Here is an 18,138-nt window from a genome sequence, read left to right as displayed (position 1 = left end):
TCCTCTTCAAGTTTCCAATAACATTTTCATCACTAGCAGCCTCCTCAAAAGCCATCAGACTTATAATAACAGTCTGTTCAAATATTTTTCACCTTGCACTGGTACTTTCTTCAGCATCTTTTCACTTCTGCCACTGCCTCATTCCAGTGCCTCTCCCTCATTTTTAGGATTTGGTATGGCAGCAACCCACTCCCAAATCTACTGCTGCTGCTGCGGCTAAGTCGCTCCAGTCGTGTCTGACTCTGTGCGACCCCATAGACGGCAGCCCACCAGGCTCCCCCGTCCCTGGGATTCTCCAGGCAAGAACACTGGAGTGGGTTGCCATTTCCTTCTCCAATGCATGAAAGTGAAAAGTGAAAGTGAAGTCGCTCCGTCGTGTCCGACTCCCAGCGACCCCATGGACTGCAGCCTACAAGGCCCCTCTGTCCATGGGATTTTCCAGGCAAGAGTACTGGAGTGGGGTGCCATTGCCCAAATCTACTAGCATGTACCAAATTACTACAAAATTCACTGGCTGAAAACAACAATATCTCAGTTTCCATGAGTTAGGGATTTGCGAACAGCTTAGCTAAGTGGTTCCTAGTTCAAACTCTACTGTGAGTTGGATTCAAGAGGGTGGCTGAGGTTGTAGCCATCTGAAAGGTTGACTGGGGCTGTAGGTTCTGCTTCAGCGATACTCCGTCACATGGTTGGGAAGTTCAGACTGGGTGTTGGCAGGCAGCCTCAGATCCTTACCATGTGGGTTTCTTCATAAGGCTGCCTAAGTGTCCTCATGACATGGCAGCTACTTCTCCCCGAGAGAAAGTGATCCCTCCAAAAAGCTGCTATATCTTTTATGCCCCAGCCTTGGAAGCCACACATTATCATTTCCACAAATCCTACATAGATTAACTTTATTTAGTGTGAAAGGGGACTGCAAGATGTGAATTAGAGGAGCCTGGAATAATTGGGATCATCATGAAGGCTGACTGCTTTATTCACTAAAATCCCTGATAATTTAGCTTTTAGGAGTTTCTATTAAGCCAACTTCATCACTTTGGGTGTTTATTGATTTTTTTTTTTACTATAATAATTACCTATATCTATCATTAAATTCCAGTAGTAGCTTCAATTCTATATTTCAACCTATTCAGATCTTTTTGAATGTTAATTCTGTCATATCAGCAAGATTCCTCAGCTTTGAATGATTGATAAGTGGGTTATATTGTGGAATTTTAAAAGTACAACTTATTGATAAAAGAACTTGCTAAATACTTGTGCCTCTAGGCCTATTTAGACTTCTAAAGTTGATAAAGTAAGTACATATATCTTTACCTGCACCATTATAGAAATAACACATACATTATTAAGTTAATTTTCTATAAATAGGGGTCCAGTCCTCCCATGCACCATGACGATATAGTATGCTAAATAATGGGCAGCTCCAACTTCATCAGTAAACTCTAACACATTTTGAAAGACTGATGAATCAGATAGACAAAGCCCTCAAGAAATAAATACTAAAGATTATATTCTAAATTTTCTAATTTGGAAACCCAAAACATGTAACCTATTTGCTATGGATGTACACAAAATATTAGCCTTTGGCAAAATTATGAGGTGAGATAAATTCATTATCCTTTGCCCACTAAACTGCTTTGTCATTGTTTTCTTCCCCTGTATTTAGCAAGATGCCCTATGCCCAATTGATCCTTAAAAATAGCTTTTGATTAGTAAATTATTAAGAAATCATGAATTTCCCTCCCTCAAGTTTCTTGGTACCCAGTTCCTCTTGTCTGTATCAACACCTTACCTAAGTTCAAGATAGGAGAGCTTTTACAAGCGCTATCAAATTTTGACTATTTTTGATTTTTGAAAGAAGTTGGACAATCTAATGACATTTAAGGAGCTTTTGTTTTTGAAGTCTGAATCCACATCAAGCTATCTAATGGTATGAATTTTCTTATACAGTTGACAAATAAATGAAAAGTTTTTGTCAAGTTTTGGCTGCCTTAAAAGTCAGAATAGGTTGCCACCAACTTGCTGCTGCTTCTGCTGCTAAGTCGCTTCAGTCGTGTCCAACTCTGTGTGACCCCATAGATGGCAGCCCACCAGGCTCCCCCGTCCCTGGGATTCTCCAGGCAAGAACACTGGAGTGGGCTGCCATTTCCTTCTCCAATGCATGAAAGTGAAAGGGAAGTCACTCAGTTGTATCCGACTCTTCGCAACCCCATGGACTGCAGCCTACCAGGCTCCTCCGTCCATGGGATTTCCCAAACGAGTACTGGAGTGGGGTGCCATTGCCTTCTCTGCCACCAACTTGACTTCTCAGTAAAATCAGTCTTGGTTGAACGTGACAGTTGGGGAATTTTTACCAGGAAAACCTAAACTTCCTGATGTTGGGATTCCAAAAATGTATTTCTCCCTATCTGCCTTGCCATGATTCCTTTTCTTATTCACCCAACTTAAGAAATTACTCTTCAAATGAATAGCATTTCCATATTTCCACTAATGGCATCATCATTTAGTCAGAATAACCGAAGTTTGTAACTCAGATACTTGAAGTTTATCTGAATTTGTCCTTTCCATAAACGCTCTCATCCAATGTGGTTTTTTGGTTACCTTTCTTAGCTCTGTCTCCTCTTTTCTCGCTATCAATACCACAGTTTAAATCTTCCACTACTTCCCCAGGTTGGATTATTCTTGGTTCACTAAGCTCATCCCATAGCTGCTATTAAATCTTTATCATGCTGTTTCCTTGCATGAAATGCTCTTCCTCCATTTCTATTAAAACCCTGCCCATTTTTCTAAAGTAAAAAAAAAAGTCTCAAACACGCTATCTTCATCCTCCCAACCAGAAGTACACTCACTCTTTTCTGAAAGTCCAAAGTACTTTGTATCACTCATAAGATACTTACTCAGTTCTAACTTCAGTTCAGTTCAGTCGCTCAGTCGTGTCCGACTCTTTGTGACCCCGTGAATCGCTGCACGCCAGGCCTCCCTGTCCATCACCAACTCCTGGAGTTCACTCAGACTCACGTCCATCGAGTCGGTGATGCCATCCAGCCATCTCATCCTCTGTCGTCCCCTTCTCCTCCTGCCCCCAATCCCTCCCAGCATCAGGGTCTTTTTCAATGAGTCAACTCTTCGCATGAGGTGGCCAAAGTACTGGAGTTTCAGCTTTAGCATCATTCCTTCCAAAGAAATCCCAGGGCTGATCTCCTTCAGATAGGTTTCATTTATATGCTTACGTGATTTATCTCTTCTTGTATATCTTAAACTTTCTACCTACATAGGCTGTATCATTCTATGTGTCATTGTTAGCACATCTACATTACTTAGAGGTGTTTCTGAGTTGGAGCCTTCATGGAATGAGTTGAGTGTTATACATTGATTCAGGTTAACAAGTAGAAACACAGTAGTGTAGTCAAGAGAAAAACCTTTGGAGGTCAAACAATCCCAGGTTTAAATTTAGTTTTACCAGTTTCTAGTTTGGTGATTTTAGGCAAAGTAATCTCTTGGCATCTCAATTTCCTCATTAGTAAAATGGGAATTTGTTGTTTAGTTGCTAAGTTGTTTCCAACTCGTTTGCAACCCCAGGGACTAGCCCATCAGGATCCTCTGTCCATGGGATTTCCCAGGCAAGAATACTGGAGTGGGTTGACATTTCCTTCTCCAGGAGATATTCTCGACCCAGGGATCAAACCTGCATCTCCTGCATTGGCAGGTGGATTCTTTACCACTGAGCCACCAGGGAAGCCCAAAATGGGAGTAGCAGTACCTATTTCATAGATTTGTTATCATAAAAGATGTTGGATATAGAACACTTGCCTTAATAAATTATTATTACCTTTGTAACCTCTATTGTTTCTAGCACAGAATCTTACAACAGTGTTTGATAACTTTTTATTAAATAATTTAGAAAACAAAACATTATGAATTTATTAAATATTTAAAATATATGTGTATATTTAACAATTAAGAAAAATATTAGAAAGGTAGAGAATACAGAATAAAAACTGGAAAAGCGAAGTAAGAAGTCAATAAATTACATTTTTTTAAAAAGTAAGCAAGAAAAAATTTAATTTTTGCTGCAGACTTATAGTCTTAACTCTACAGAATATGCTAGGAACACCTTTAAATTTTCCAATGGGAAAAATCTAATTACCCATTTTTAATTAAAACAGTTCACATCTTAAATTACATATAAAATTTATGTTTAAATACTGTAAGTTATGGGAGGCCCAGTCAGACTCCAGAATCTCAGCCACTGAGGAATTTCTGTGCTGGACCACCCACTGCAAAAGTGAAAAGTTGGTTCCTTTGCCAGTGTGGAAATTTCTTCAGAAGAGAGCTCTAAGCTGGCATAACCATTTTCCCCCAGGAAGACCGAGGCAGGGAAAAGCACATGAGAAATTACTGGACAGACACTACTTGTCCAAGTTTCAAAGTAATAGTCAAAGTTGGAATTAATGCCTTTAACACTGCAGTTCTCCCAAACTTAAGTCTGTTTATATAGATTTGGGCTGACTTGTTTCAGTCCGCTTCGCTGGAGGATACAGACTTACATGAATAAAGCTAGAATTTCAAGGCAAGTCACGCTATTTAGTTATAGTTTAATTTGGACTTTTTGTTCATTTTTCATCGCCTTTTAAAAAATGTCTTTAGAAACAAGTCATTCAGATAGTAATATTGAAATAGCATTTGCATTTGAAATCTTGTTTCAAGTTTCTTGGGCTAACTAAAAGGTTATAAAAGCAAAAGAGACACCCACACGGTGCTTAAACCTGGGGAAGATATAGAAAGGTGCATAGAATGAGTCTTTGCTCATAACTTTCCTAATTCATAAAGACTAATATTTAACATCTTTTACATGAAATGTATTATCTCATCTATAATTAGGAACAGTCTGAAAATCTGGTTTCTTAGATTAATGCAGAACAGATGTTTGTGATAATGCCTGAAATATAATAGACCTTCAATAAATATTATTGTGTTGGCAAAAAAGCTGGACAGGTGTGAGTGTGTGTGTTTATGTACACAACTCTCCTTCAGTCCCTCAATACTTCCCAGGCAGTGTTAGCAAAAAGCCACTGGAAGATGAGATTTTCTACATAAGTAGAAAGTATATATACTTTATACTTACTTTCTATGTAAATGTAACTTACTTATAAGAAAGTAAGTTATACTAACTTTCTACATAAGTATAACTCTGGAGCCCCTGGGGACCTGAGAAGTCTATCTCAAATCCCAGCTCCAAAGACACTTTCTTCCACTCTCATTAGGGGAGATGACTGTTTATGGGGGTGGGGTGGGCACGGCTGAAGTAAGAACTCCTTGGGTTGATGTAACAGAAACCAGATTTGAACTACCATGGGCAAAACAAGTAATATGCTGACCTGAGCAGGAAAATCTCAGGAAGGGCGTGGATTCAGCTGGACTTCTAGGATCACAGGAACAGAGACATCACTAAACTCTCTCCAGCCAGCTCTCATTTCTGCTCCTCTGAGTCAGCTTTCTCTTACTAGACACTGCAACCTTCTGTCCTGAAGAACCTGACTTTTGATGTCTCATCTCTTCATTGTGAAAAAGACTGCTTTTCTTCTTTATATCTCATTTGAAAACTCTCAGGATAGGACCAGAGTTACCAGCCTTCTGACTAGAATGACAGAGTTTGAGTAAAGAGAAGAGCAGTTCCTCCTGAAGGTAGTCAGCTCTGTTTACAGGAGTATAATGCTGGACAGACAAAGAAATTATTCTTAAAATTATATATGTAAAAATCAGAATTATATTTACTAAATATGAAATTAAAAATTTTCCAGTTGCTTATTTTCTATAAAAATATTTTTCTGCCTCTTAGCATTTATCTCATATGTCTTCTGTCTCAAATTTTTTTATACAGCATTGTTAAGTCCAACCCTTTCTTCTCTTCAAATCTGTACTTAAGATTCACCTCCTTGAACTTCTGATAAAATGTGGAGAATTGAACACATTTGTTTATTTTTATTTTCCCCTCAATACAATTAAAATGGAAGCAGAAAAGGGAAAAATAGAATAAACCTCTAAATGCAAAGGAAAAGGGAAAAGACTGTAACAGATGAAAAGTGAGAAACTTTCAGAAGACAGGAGGTAGATACAGTGCACCAGTTACCTATTGCAATGTAACAAATTATTCCATAACTTAGCATGTTAAAACAATAAATATTTATTATTTCACACAGTTTTGAGGGTCAGGAATCTGGAAGAAGTTTAGGTTGCAGTCAAGCTGTTGGCCAGGGCTGCAGACACTTGAAGAACTGGTGAATCCTCTTCCAAACTCACATACATGGTTGTTAGCAGGAGTTTTCAGTTCCTCACCATAAAGCTGCTTGTGAAATACTAACTACAATGGGGGAAGTGTAACAATACAATAGAGAAACTAACAGACCCCACCTTCATTACGGTATCAATGTAACATCACCAAATATCGTCTAAGTGGACATTGCGCGCCTAAGGACATAGCTTCACTTCAATAACATGGGAGAAACGCAATGTGAATCTAATCACCTGAAATTATCATGCACACACATACGCACATGAGACATTCTTCAAAATAACTGGCCTATAATCTTCAAAGGTGTTAATTCATGGAAGTGTGTTGTATGCTGTGATATGGGTGTGGGAGCACACAGGAGGAGCACCTTAACCTGATTCAATGCCAAGACGTCAGTGAGGCCTTTTCCACACTAAGGATGTCTAGGCTGAGATCTACAGTCAGTCTCCAAAGGGGCAATGGAAGTGAGAGTGAGAAAGAGGGAAGCAGGTTTTAGTCTACAAGACCAAGAAAAAAGTCACTTGATTGTATGCCAACTGACGTCTCTCTGTGTATGTATCCTTTCTTTAATAGCAGCGAGTTTGCTCCTTTACCTATCATACCTAAAATGTCTCATTTCAAAATATCTTAGGTTGTGTCTATTGCTTTAGTCTAAGAAATGTACCATGAAACACATGTGAAAAGTGTAGAACAACTTTACCTTTGATTGCCTTAGTCGCTGTAATCATTGTTTTTTCAAACACTATTCATCTCAAAAACTGAGCAATATCATTCTCATAGCACTTTTCATATATTTCCTAACATATGCGCCTCTTATGAAGGGTGTTTTCTGATCACATCAACAGAAAATGATGCAGAAGACTAAATTCCTTCACACTGGTAGTTTGCTAAGTGGTTAGGAGAACCAGCCTCTTGTCAGATTGTGCCTGATTTGAGTCCTGTCCTAGGCTCAACTCTGCCATTCATTAACCAGGTAGCCTGAGGCAAGTTACTTTTGAGCTTAAATTTTCTCACCTGTCAAATAAGAAAGTAATAGTACCTAATTTATAGGATTGTTGTGAGAACTGATTGAGATAATATATGAAAGTCATACTGCTCATTGACTCAGAGAAAGAACTCAATAATTCAGATCTTCTGTATCACTTTTTATATACATTTAGAAAAACTCCTAGTAAAATAAGATCAAAATACAATCGTAAAAATATATGTAGAGTGCTATCAAGATAATATTGGCCCATTATTTTATGAGTGTGTAGATAGTTTTTTTTTTTTTTTAATGATGGCAATGGCACCCCATTCCAGTACTTTTGCCTGGAAAATCCCGTGGATGGAGGAGCCTGGTGGGCTGCAGTCCATGGGGTCGCTAGAGTCGGACACGACTGAGTGACTTCACTTTCACTTTTCACTTTCATGCATTGGAGAAGGAAATGGCAACCCGCTCCAGTGTTCTTGCCTGGAGAGTCCCAGGGACGGGGAAGCCTGGTGGGCTGCCGTCTCTGGGGTCACACAGAGTCAGACACGACTGAAGCGACTTAGCAGCATAGTACCTGGATCAATCAGAGATATTTGTCTACATTATCACATTTTGTAAGTTCCCAATCATCCTCCTTCTTGATTTTTTTAATCCTCAGTAATCTAACCCTCCTTAGAGTACCTTGTAAGAGACAGCCAGGCCAGGACTAGTGATTCTCCAGCAGAAACTGGGATTTTTGAAAGGTCTACAGGCACCACAAAACCAACTACACTGTAACTCCCTACCATTCCAATCTTTACCTTTACTTGTTCGTTCATGTATGTATTTGTTCATTTATTTGGCATGATAAGGCAAAACATTTCTTTTCTGGTATAATAAAAAATATTAAGTGCTTCAAAGGTGTCTTATCAAAAGTAATGCCACTCTCCCATTGGTATACTGAAGCATGTTTATTTTTTACAGCAGCAGCTGGAAAGTGGGAGTGGATGGGATAAGTGATCTAAGGGATATTTTGTCACCAATATACTAATAAAAAACATTTGAAGCTTACTGGGCAACAATTAACAGAGATAAAATTAGCTATGGTTTGTTTAGTTTATGGCTTTAATCAGTGTCTAATTGGGTTAACACTTTGTTGTTGTTTTTAGGTCGACTAACATTCTTAACTTTTCAAATTTCTTCATCTCTTACTATAAAAGTGAAAATACAACTTATTCCAAGTATATTTTGATGTACTGAATTTTACTGTATATTTGTGAATAGTGAAACTGTTAAAAGTGTAAAATAATTGTGAGAGCTGGAGATTATAATCTCTTTATTAATAAAGTGATCCTAGGTTTTGACACTGTAAGCTGGAAAATTCTGTCATCTATGTGTCTCTGTAGCCCCCTCCACGCTCACACACACACACATCTCCTTTCTGTCTCCATCACCACACACATGTCCCAAGCTATGTATTTTTTAATTTTTTATTTTAGTAGAGATATATTAAACATTAAAATATCTACAGTATCTTATGAACCCTGATAAGAAATATATGATTCATCATCATCCTAAAAAGCTGACATAAATATGATAGTAGTGATGATAAAAAAGATTAAGATGAAATTTCTTCTATAGAATTCTTTTACGTATTTGATTTGTCGAGAAAAGATTAGAGATCAATTAGAATTAATCTGAGATTTAATTTATGACAATTTAACATTTTAATATCTTTGAACTTTAATTTTGTGAACAAAGTTTTAATTATACTGTTTGATCAATTCGCATTTATTGAACATCTACTATATAGCAAGTACTATGCCAGGATCCCACAAAAAGCTTAAAAGAAAATGATCCCCGAAATCTTAACTCACATTAAAACATCCCACATGGTAACTGACAAAGGCATAATATGGGGGAAAAAAAATAGTTTTCTACAATGGAATATTACTCAGCCATAAAAATAATGAAATAATGCCATTTGCAGCAACATGGATGGATTAGAGATTGTCACACTAAGTGAGGTAAGCCAGACACAGAAAGACAAAAGTCATGTAATATTGCTTCTATGTGGGATCTAAAAAAAAGTGATACAAATGAACTAATTTACAAAACCAAAGTAGAATCATAGGCATAGAAAACGAGGGGACAAGCAGAGGATGCTTTCTCCTGGTTACCACAGGAGAAAGTCAGGGGATAAATTAAGAGTTTGGGAGTAACATATACAAACTACTATTTAAAAAAAAAATACTACTAAGCATCTTTTGTAGCACAAATACTGCCAAGATAATAACAATAGGATATGACACAAGAAAAGTAAATGCTTTTTTAAGTGGAAAAATTCAGAGAACTCACATTAGTATATAAACTCTACACAGGACTATTATGTTTTCTCCTGCAATGTATAATTTTTACAATGTGTACAAACCCACAAGTGATAGTTTAAGGCAGAGAAGGTACTTCCAAAATAAGAAGAGTAAACTGAATTCAGATTTGCTACTTTGGTAGTTATAATGCTAAGGTTAATGCTGCCTGGGATGAAAGGAGTGTGCTCACCGAACCTTCCAGGATACCCAGGATGCAATGCGGCTTTTTAAAAGAATGTGCGCAGTGCTTCTGATGCTAGGAAAAGGCAGACTTCTGTATCGCGTGCTTTACCTATTGGCTCTGACACATTTACTGTTTATTCAAGCACTCCATATTTATAAATACAAATGGTTTACAAGAAGACCCTCAATTAAGTAAAACATTTCCTATCTGGAAGAGTAAATACTACAAACATTCTGAAGCCTTAATTCAAATGGGGACAAGCAGAGGATGCTTACTCCAGTAGCAGCGAGAATTCTGGGGAGAGGCTCCAGAGATGGGCGAAGGGCAAAATAGGAATACATGAAGAAGGCAGGAAATAATGGGAAGGTAAAGAAAAGGGATGTGGAGAGATACTGAAATTCCTCGGATGAGGCTGTACGGTTATTAGCTCTTCCTGCTTCCCTGTTCCCTGACAAGGCACTACACGTGATGGAAGACCCGGCAGAGATTTGGCGTTGCGAGGCTGCTCCAGCCACTGCGGCCTCATCTTCTCTCTGCCATCACTGTGGCCCTCACTCAGATTCCTTTCTTGTCAAACTTGTATCCAATCACCCAAGCCCTGTAGTCTATGACCTCTTGGTCAAACAGTCTGTTACCCAGGACACAAATAGATTGAGGGTGTCAGATAACATGGTAATTTGGTGAGGGAGGAGACAGTTGGAGCACTGCAATACCCTTTATAATACCCCGTTCCCCAACCATACTCATCTTTTAAAGTATTAATGAATGTCCTTTATCCATCTATGTTTCTCTGTATCTCTAAGTCACCAAAGGGCAATTGAGCGTGACTCCTACCCTTTAAAAAATTTATTTCCTTTGATCTGTTCATTCTCTCTGGGAAGCTAATGGTTAGAACATTTGAGTCAATTCTCTTTTTCTTGGGGGGGGGGCGGGGAAGAGGGGTAACACAAAGCTGGGTGATGACAAAGTGGGCTGTATTGCTCGATGGGAATCACAAAGAATGTTGTGTGCACTGAAGTTAGAGCTGTGTCACTGCGTGAAGCAATGGACGTCCTGCAACCACATCTTAAATTCAAAGCCATTTCTTCTGGAACTGATTAGTAGCCAACTAATACATATACATAACACTCCCACATACTTGATGCCTGCTGATTCTCTGAAAAACTTTGTTCACCAATGTCTCAGTTGCCACCCTCCCCCATCCCTGGAAACTCTCAGTTTCAACATGAACACACTGAAGGAGAAGCAGTGGCCTTTGAAGAAGCTAGGACATGACCACGAGAGTAATGGAATGATGCAGAGTTCACCCCAGACATCCACACCACCACAGCCACTTTATCACACACCCAAACACAAAGATTTGGGTGAATGCTCTCAGTAAAAGTTATGAGCTGATACGGTGGAGGTGGGGAGGGGAGGGAAGTTCACCTGTTCAAAAAATATTTTCTGAGAGGTTATTGTGGGTCAGGCAATCTATTCTGAGTAAAGCAGCTATTTTGCATAGAAATAAACCAATCTTCTTAAGAGGTTCAAGAACTGTTGTGCACTTTGGTTGGCGAGTCCTGAAAGCTTTTGTAACATCACATCTTTCTCGTGTTTGTAGACACTTTATTTCTTTCCTTGAATCGGGGAGAGGGAAAGGAGACAGGCAGAGAGAGACATACAGAAAGGGAATCACCTTCGTAACGTTTTCAGGTGAGGGCACAAGAACTCAGGAAGCGCACTGCTTCTCCAGCTCTTGTTATCTTCTTGTAAGTTCTGTACGTTGGACTGGGCACGTGAATCTAACACGCGAGTCAGTACCCTTGTAACTTTCTATCATTTATGTTTAAAGAAACAAGAGGTCTGAGTAGGAAGAAGGCAGGACCGGGCGAGTGCGGCTTGGCGTGGGACCTGAACTTGGGATTTCAGCCTGAAACCTCTGGCCAGGGCTTTCGCGGTCTCAAGTCTCGGGACCCGGACACCCGCCCCTTGCGCCGCCCACTGCACGCCTCCACTCGGGCCCGGCTCCCGCTCAGCTCCCTGCCCACCCAGCCCTGCCTCCCGGGGTCCACCTGGAGCGCCAGAGCTGGGGCTCGATCCCCGGAATCAACCGCTCAGCCTGGGCTCTCCAGATCCCCTGGGCTGCATCTCGTCCTGGAACCGTAGCTGCTCCCACTAACCTTTGGAAGAGAGAAAAAACTGTTCCAGACCTTTCTGTGTACCTCAGGTGTGGGAGGAAAGGACATGAGCTTGTGTTAGAAGGTGTAGACATTAGGTTCCTCAAGGAGAAAGACTGATCGGAGAACTCTGAGCCCTTCAGCCCCCACTAGACCCCAGCCGCCGGCATTGGTCCTTGGGGAAGTGGCCGCCAGGAGGGTCGGTGCGTCGGACCGGTAACATGGCCGAGGCAGCGCTAGACGCCGAGCTCGCTATAGGCTCTCTCTCCCAGGATCGGATAGATGATTCATTTTTATATGTAATGTTTTACTCCACTCTATAGCTCCGACTGGTTAATGTTCAACCCCGGGGCTTCGAGGGGCAGCCTGGAGGGAGGCAGCCAGGGAAGACCCATTCAAGGTATATGGCCGCTTGGGAGCGAAGGCGAAGAAGCCCCAGAGAGGGTGAGGGGGATGCGGTGGGGGGCGGGGGAGGGGGGAGGTCTCCTCCTGCCAGGGCCTCCCTAAGCGGATTCCCAGAGGGCAGAGAAGCAGGCGGATCCGCGGTCGGAGCCCAGAGCGCGTCCCTGGAAGCGCAGCCGGGAGGCCGCGCCCTGGCCGGGCCCCGACCGCCCACGACGCCGCCGCCCCAGGCCCTGAGTGGCGCGTGCAGGGGCGGCGGGCGCTTCGGCCCAGCGGGACTCTAAGGGCAGGCTGTGGCGCCCTGGCCGCCTGGGTCCGACGCTCGCCCGGGGCGGCAGGCAGGCTAGGCACGCCGCGGGAGGCCGGGGGGAGGGGGGCGGGCGGCGGCAGCTGCGGATTAGATTCCAGTTTTGTTGTCCGGAGGGACCCGAGAAGAGTCCCCGGAGGTGCGTAGGTTGCCCTCTGGGCCGCCGCTTCTCCGGGTGCCTCTGAAAATACCGTCAGGGTCATGCGAGGCGGCACGTCTGGCCACCGCCCTTCTCCCACGTCGCCGGCCAAAAAATGGAGCATCAAGATAAAGCAGCTGTTGTGGTCAATACAAAGTGGTGCCGGAGCCACAGTTCGGGCGTCCAGGGAGGCCCAGGGTGATGCCGCCTCCGGGGGGCACGTTCAGGTGGAGCGGCGGCTCCTCCGCGGGTCCCCCGCAGGGCTGGGCCGCGTGGCCCTGCAGAATCCAGGGGTCCAGAACTCCCGGGTCAGCTGTCCAGGCTGGCACTCCAGGCGCGGGGCGCTTGACAGGCCGGCGGGGCTGCACGAGGCAAGGAGGCTCCGGGCTGGGGAGGGGAGCTTCGCGCCGGGAGCTGCAGCCCTGAATTTGCAGACGGGATTTTTTTCGCCCCTGTCGGAGAATCTGACAAACAAGACCCGGCCTCATCAGATAAGAGTGGCTCCTATGATTTCACGGGTTTTAGGCTGGGGTGGAGGCATTGAGGTTAGGAGAGCCGGGTGAATGAACATCGCCCGGAGGCCCAGCGCCCGCCTAAGAAGGGTTTTATTTTACTTTCTTTTGTTGAATATTATCTTATTTCCTAACAAAGTGACCTGTCGTCTGTCGTCCTGGGCTCTGGCAGTTGGCAAATCCCTTTCTGTGGTGCTGGGGACAGCCGGCAGGGTCTCCACCTCTGCCGTGGCCACATGCAGCGGGGTGTATCAGTCAGACTCACGGTCCATCCAACACAGGCGGCCGCGTAAAGTGACACTAGAGAAGTCTGTGCCAGTTCATCCGGGAGGACCGAGAAAGATGCCACCAAGTTTCACCTGGGTGCAGTAACCCCACCCAGATATCCGCCCAGAGAAGCAGGGTTGAGTGGGTTGGGTTGTTGGTACTAAGCAGAACGGAGAAAGTGCCCCCAAACTAGGTTACCATTAGTCGTGGTTCCAAGTCACGTTCCATATGCTGTTCCACCGACTCTTCGGGGACAGCAGAAATTACTCCAGGTCTCATCTCCCCAAAGGAAGGAAGATAAAGGTTCCTGCCCAGGACTGCCTGCAGGGGGGACTGCTGCAAATTATTGGAGGAGCCAGAAAGACTTCGCAGCTCCTGGACGGAGGAAGCATTGATAGAGGGAGTCTCGGAGCTCAAAGGAAACTACCCCAAGCCTTAGTCCTGGTACAAGTGAGCGGGTCATTTTCTAAGTTGTTAGAGAACAAGCAAGCAAGCATATAAACAAAAAGCCCACTTTGGAGTGGATAAAGAAAACAGAAGAGGGGAAAAGATAGGGGGAGAAAAAGATAGAAAGCAAGGGGTGGGGCAAACACCTTAAACATTTTTGCAGGAACAACAGAATAGGAGAAATGGCTCAGGAAAGATCCATCAATGTCAGGGGATGGTGATACACACCCTGCTCAGGGAGGGCCCAGTGAGTCTGAACTTCTCTTAGCCCTTCTGAGAGGAGAAAAAAAAAATGCAGCTCCCCACACAGCCCCCTAAAAGTAAACACCTTTACCGTATACTCATGAATGTTTTTAAATTTTTTCTTTTAAAAGGAGATGGTTCTTTCAATCATTCTTTGACTGAGTAACTTTAGTTTCCACTATCTCCTGTTTTCTACAACTGCCATTGAATTGTTAACAGCGCACTGTTACAACAGGAGTAGCAGTTATTTTTTTTTTAAGGTAACTAAGTAGAATTAAATACATCTTTAACAGGCTATTTTATTTCTTCCAGGCCTTCTCTAATCTTCAAACAAAATCTAAAATCAACATTTATATAAAGTGCATAAAACGCTCAGCACGGAAGTGAATGGAGTTATGCATCCCATGCACAATAAATTCTGTTTTCTATCTTTTCAGATAGAAAGACAAAGAGAAGTTCTCCTTTTAGGGGTGGGGTGGGGCCAGTGATAAATAAACTTAAGATCAAAGTAAAAACCTGAAAAAGTAAATTAGCAATGTGTCTAAAATCGGATTTCCTCATAACCCATTTTTTAAAAAATCTCATCTTCAATTATTATTTTTTTTCAATTTCAGTTAAAATGCAACTTTCAGATTAGGAAGGCTGGGAGAGAAAGGAGAGCTTTTAAAATTTTCTTTCTGAAAATCTGCTATAAGAAATTTCTCCCGTTTACTTCCAGACCTCTCTTTCCTCCATCAGCCACGATTCTGGCTTCTCCTTGTGCTCAGATTAACTGCAGCTTGCAAAGGGGTTTTATAAGACAATCAATAGGGACTCTATATTCATAAATGCCTCTGATCTGATTACACATTCCCCCCCTCCCCTCCTTTTTTTCCCCATTCCTCTCAAAAATTTAAGCAGCGAGCCGGGGACTTTCAGCTTTGCAGCTTCTGAGAGCGGCCGGAGGCTGGGGAGCCCTGGCGACGGCGGTGAGGGCGCCCGTGGATTAGGGTGTGGATTGCAGGACAGACCTTTGTTTGGTCACATTCTCGACGGGGGTGCGGGGGAGGGTCGTTCTCCTTCGAGATCACGCTAGATTTTTATAGACTCGCCTTAAAAGAACTCGCCGCTCTTCATAGGGTTAATTTATGGGGCTTTCGAGGAATATTGGGACTTTTAAAACTCTATTTTTTTTCCCATTAATTTTTTTTTTTTGGTTCTACTCCTAAAGTGACTCCGGGGTTTCAGCACCTCGCAGGAAGAGGGTGGGGGTGGGAGAAAGAACAGGGCCAGGAGGAAAAGGGGAGGATGAGCCTCCTAACCAAACCGCCTACAGGGCCCAGGCTGCACAACGTATTTTTAAAAATTAAATTTCTAATCATGTTGTGGGCCGTAAAACTCAGATTTAGGAAGTGGGGGGAAACTGAAACAAATGTGGGCTCTATCTACCTTTTCCCAGATCTCCACCAATTTGAATTCAGTATTAGGGAGAAGACGAGTTTGGGCCTTAAAAATGTTAAGTTTAAAAAAGGACGACAGACCAGAGAAAGGATTAGAGTAACAGGTGAGGGGGGCGGGAAGGAAAAGCCCCTGGACCGCGAACGGTCTGCGCGGGGTTCCTGCTCCAGCCCTTCCCAGCTTCAGGGGCCCAGAGGTGGGCGACCAGGACTGAAGGCTCGGGTTCCTGGGGGCCCCGACCTCCAGCTCGCCATCTTTGATCCCAAGAGGAGGAGGATGGTGTTCACGCTATAGATTACGTTAAAGGTTCCTTTAAGCACTTTAATACACAACTAGCTCAGAAATCATTAAGAGACCTAGAGAAGGAGAAAAAATACCCTCACACTCACCGGTAATAAATGTTGACCTGCAGCAAAAATCGATTGAGTGGAACCGAGGTGGTGGCAGTAACGATGGCTGGGGCTGGGGGGTGGGGGGGGGGGGACCCGCGTGGAAGCGGGAGGGGCGAGGGAACCGACTCCGTCAGCTCGGGAACTAGGCTTTTCTCACTTGAAGGGAAAAGGAGGTGCAGAAAGGGACTGAAAGCCGAGCCAGGGTGGGTTGGGAAAGGGAGGTGAGGAGGGTCATTCTCCCTTCTGGAAGTCCTGGGAAAGGCGCTGAGGTGGGAGAAAGGGCCTCTCTTCAGTCTCCCAAGTCTCCGCCCCCAGCCCGCACCACTCAAGTCGGGCAAGTGACAAGTCTTCCCAAACCTCGACTTCCATTTTTGTTTCCTGCGGATTGATTGATTTCCTCGAAATAAGAGTTCTATTTCAGCACAAGCAGACTAGGCCGAGATCCACCTCCTCACCCAGCGCTCCCAAGTCACTCTTGGGCCTGCAGACGCCAATCCTCCCAGCAGGTCTTGCTAGCGCTTCCAGCCCCCCAGCCCCAAATCCCCTCTCCCCGTCCCCTCCCCCGCCGCCCCTCCCCCGCGCCCGAGCCTGGCCGAGACTCCGCGAGGCTGAGACCGAAGAGCCCCGCGGCTCCAGAAGCCAAAGTCCGCCCGTGGGGAGCGTTTTCCTCTCCACTGCTCTCAAGTGAACAACAAGGACGGAGGTGAACCTCGTCCAAAGGGCTTTTATCTGCCCTCCACTGCCGCGTGATCCCTCCGCAGGTCGGAGGCAGAGCTTAAAAAAGAAAGAAAAGAAAGTTAATGTGCATTAAGCACTGGTCTTAAATCGGGGACATTATCTGCGATCTCTTTAAGTGGCAGCAGCAGTCGCATGCAGAACAAAGACTCAGGGTCTGAACTCCAAAAGCTTATAGGTAAAGTCTCAGTCAGATAAAAGCAACCTAAGCGCAAAAACACAGGTTTTCTCGGCCCCAGAAAACGCGCGGCTACTTTTCGCTCCGGATTCCCCAGGGTGATGTTTGTCGTCGTCGCCCACCGCGGGGGGAGGAGGGGCAGTGATCCGAATAGCAAAAGACTTCAGAACTTCCCCTCCAAACCCCCGCCCCCAACACACCGACCTCCCTTGCGCCACGGTTATGAAGTCTTTGGGACTAAGTAGTATTTGCTACTGTTTGTTACAAAATTAAATTTCATATTAAAAAAAAAAAGCTGAAAATCACCAACAAAAGAAGAGTGGGTGCTTAACGCTCTTTTAAACACACCGACCTCATTCCCCGTTTAGATGTCAGAGGATGGGAGGGAGGGCCAGGGCTGTAATTCATCTTGATTTGCTTCATTGTCCCGCAGTTTGCAAACTATAATCCTGTATAATTTCAGGAACAAGCAGGTTTAGAATTAATGGGTCAATATTATTTAAAACAAAACACGGGGAGCATGACCTTTGCCTCAACTACATATTGCTCGACAAGACTCAGGAAACTCCACTCTAACCTCTCAACCCCTGGGCTCTTTGAGAAACTAAAGGGCTGTGGTTATTAGAAATGGGCTTTGTTTCTTTTAATGTCTCAAAAGGATTTGGAAATAGTAATGTAATATAACATGAAGAATATCTCTACTTAAGCCTGAAAGATAAACGTGGAGGCCTAAATATTTTGAACTGGAGGTGTTTCCTTGTAAACTTATAGACCTATTCCTCTTGAGAGGAATGTATATAAACTGTACATGTATACACACACACATACTTCTCCAGAACAATTTACTGGGTGCGCTGGTTCCCTCCCCAAAGGAGTAAACCTGAGAGTCATTCCAAGCTAAGGTACTTTCTATATTTCTTTCTCCTTTCTTCTTTCTCTCTTATATTATTTGCTAGCTAGCAATAATGGAATCCCTTGGGTTTAAGCCAAAGAAAAATCTGGGCGACAAGAACAGACTGCAGCTTTTTTTTTTTTTTTTGTGAGTGCCTCTTTTTTCTTTTGAGTTTCTGATGAATGACTATAATTTATTTCTACCAAATTTAAATAAGTCCTGCTGCCTTGT

At 43.4% G+C, this 18,138-nt stretch overlaps 1 protein-coding gene and 1 long non-coding RNA gene across 2 annotated transcripts; one reads left to right on the top strand and one right to left on the bottom strand.

Moving 5' to 3' along the window:
• Positions 1-12,413: 12,413 nt before the first annotated feature.
• LOC123465980 lies at positions 12,414-17,438 on the bottom strand. The gene is made up of 5 exons (XM_045166239.1): positions 17,368-17,438; positions 17,057-17,252; positions 16,691-16,876; positions 16,100-16,533; positions 12,414-13,268 (listed from the first exon to the last, which is right to left on the bottom strand). The coding sequence occupies exons 1-5, from the start codon at positions 17,436-17,438 to the stop codon at positions 13,028-13,030; spliced, it is 1,128 nt and encodes a 375-aa protein (XP_045022174.1). The 3' UTR covers positions 12,414-13,027.
• LOC123334483 lies at positions 13,431-14,781 on the top strand. Its single transcript, XR_006552427.1, has 2 exons — positions 13,431-14,027; positions 14,586-14,781. It is a non-coding gene; the product is annotated as an uncharacterized LOC123334483 (long non-coding RNA).
• Positions 17,439-18,138: the final 700 nt, after the last annotated feature.

This window comes from Bubalus bubalis, chromosome 7, assembly GCF_019923935.1.
Source record: "Bubalus bubalis isolate 160015118507 breed Murrah chromosome 7, NDDB_SH_1, whole genome shotgun sequence".
NCBI classification, from domain to species: Eukaryota; Metazoa; Chordata; class Mammalia; order Artiodactyla; family Bovidae; genus Bubalus; species Bubalus bubalis.
This window is presented reverse-complemented; position numbering and strand designations above follow the sequence as displayed.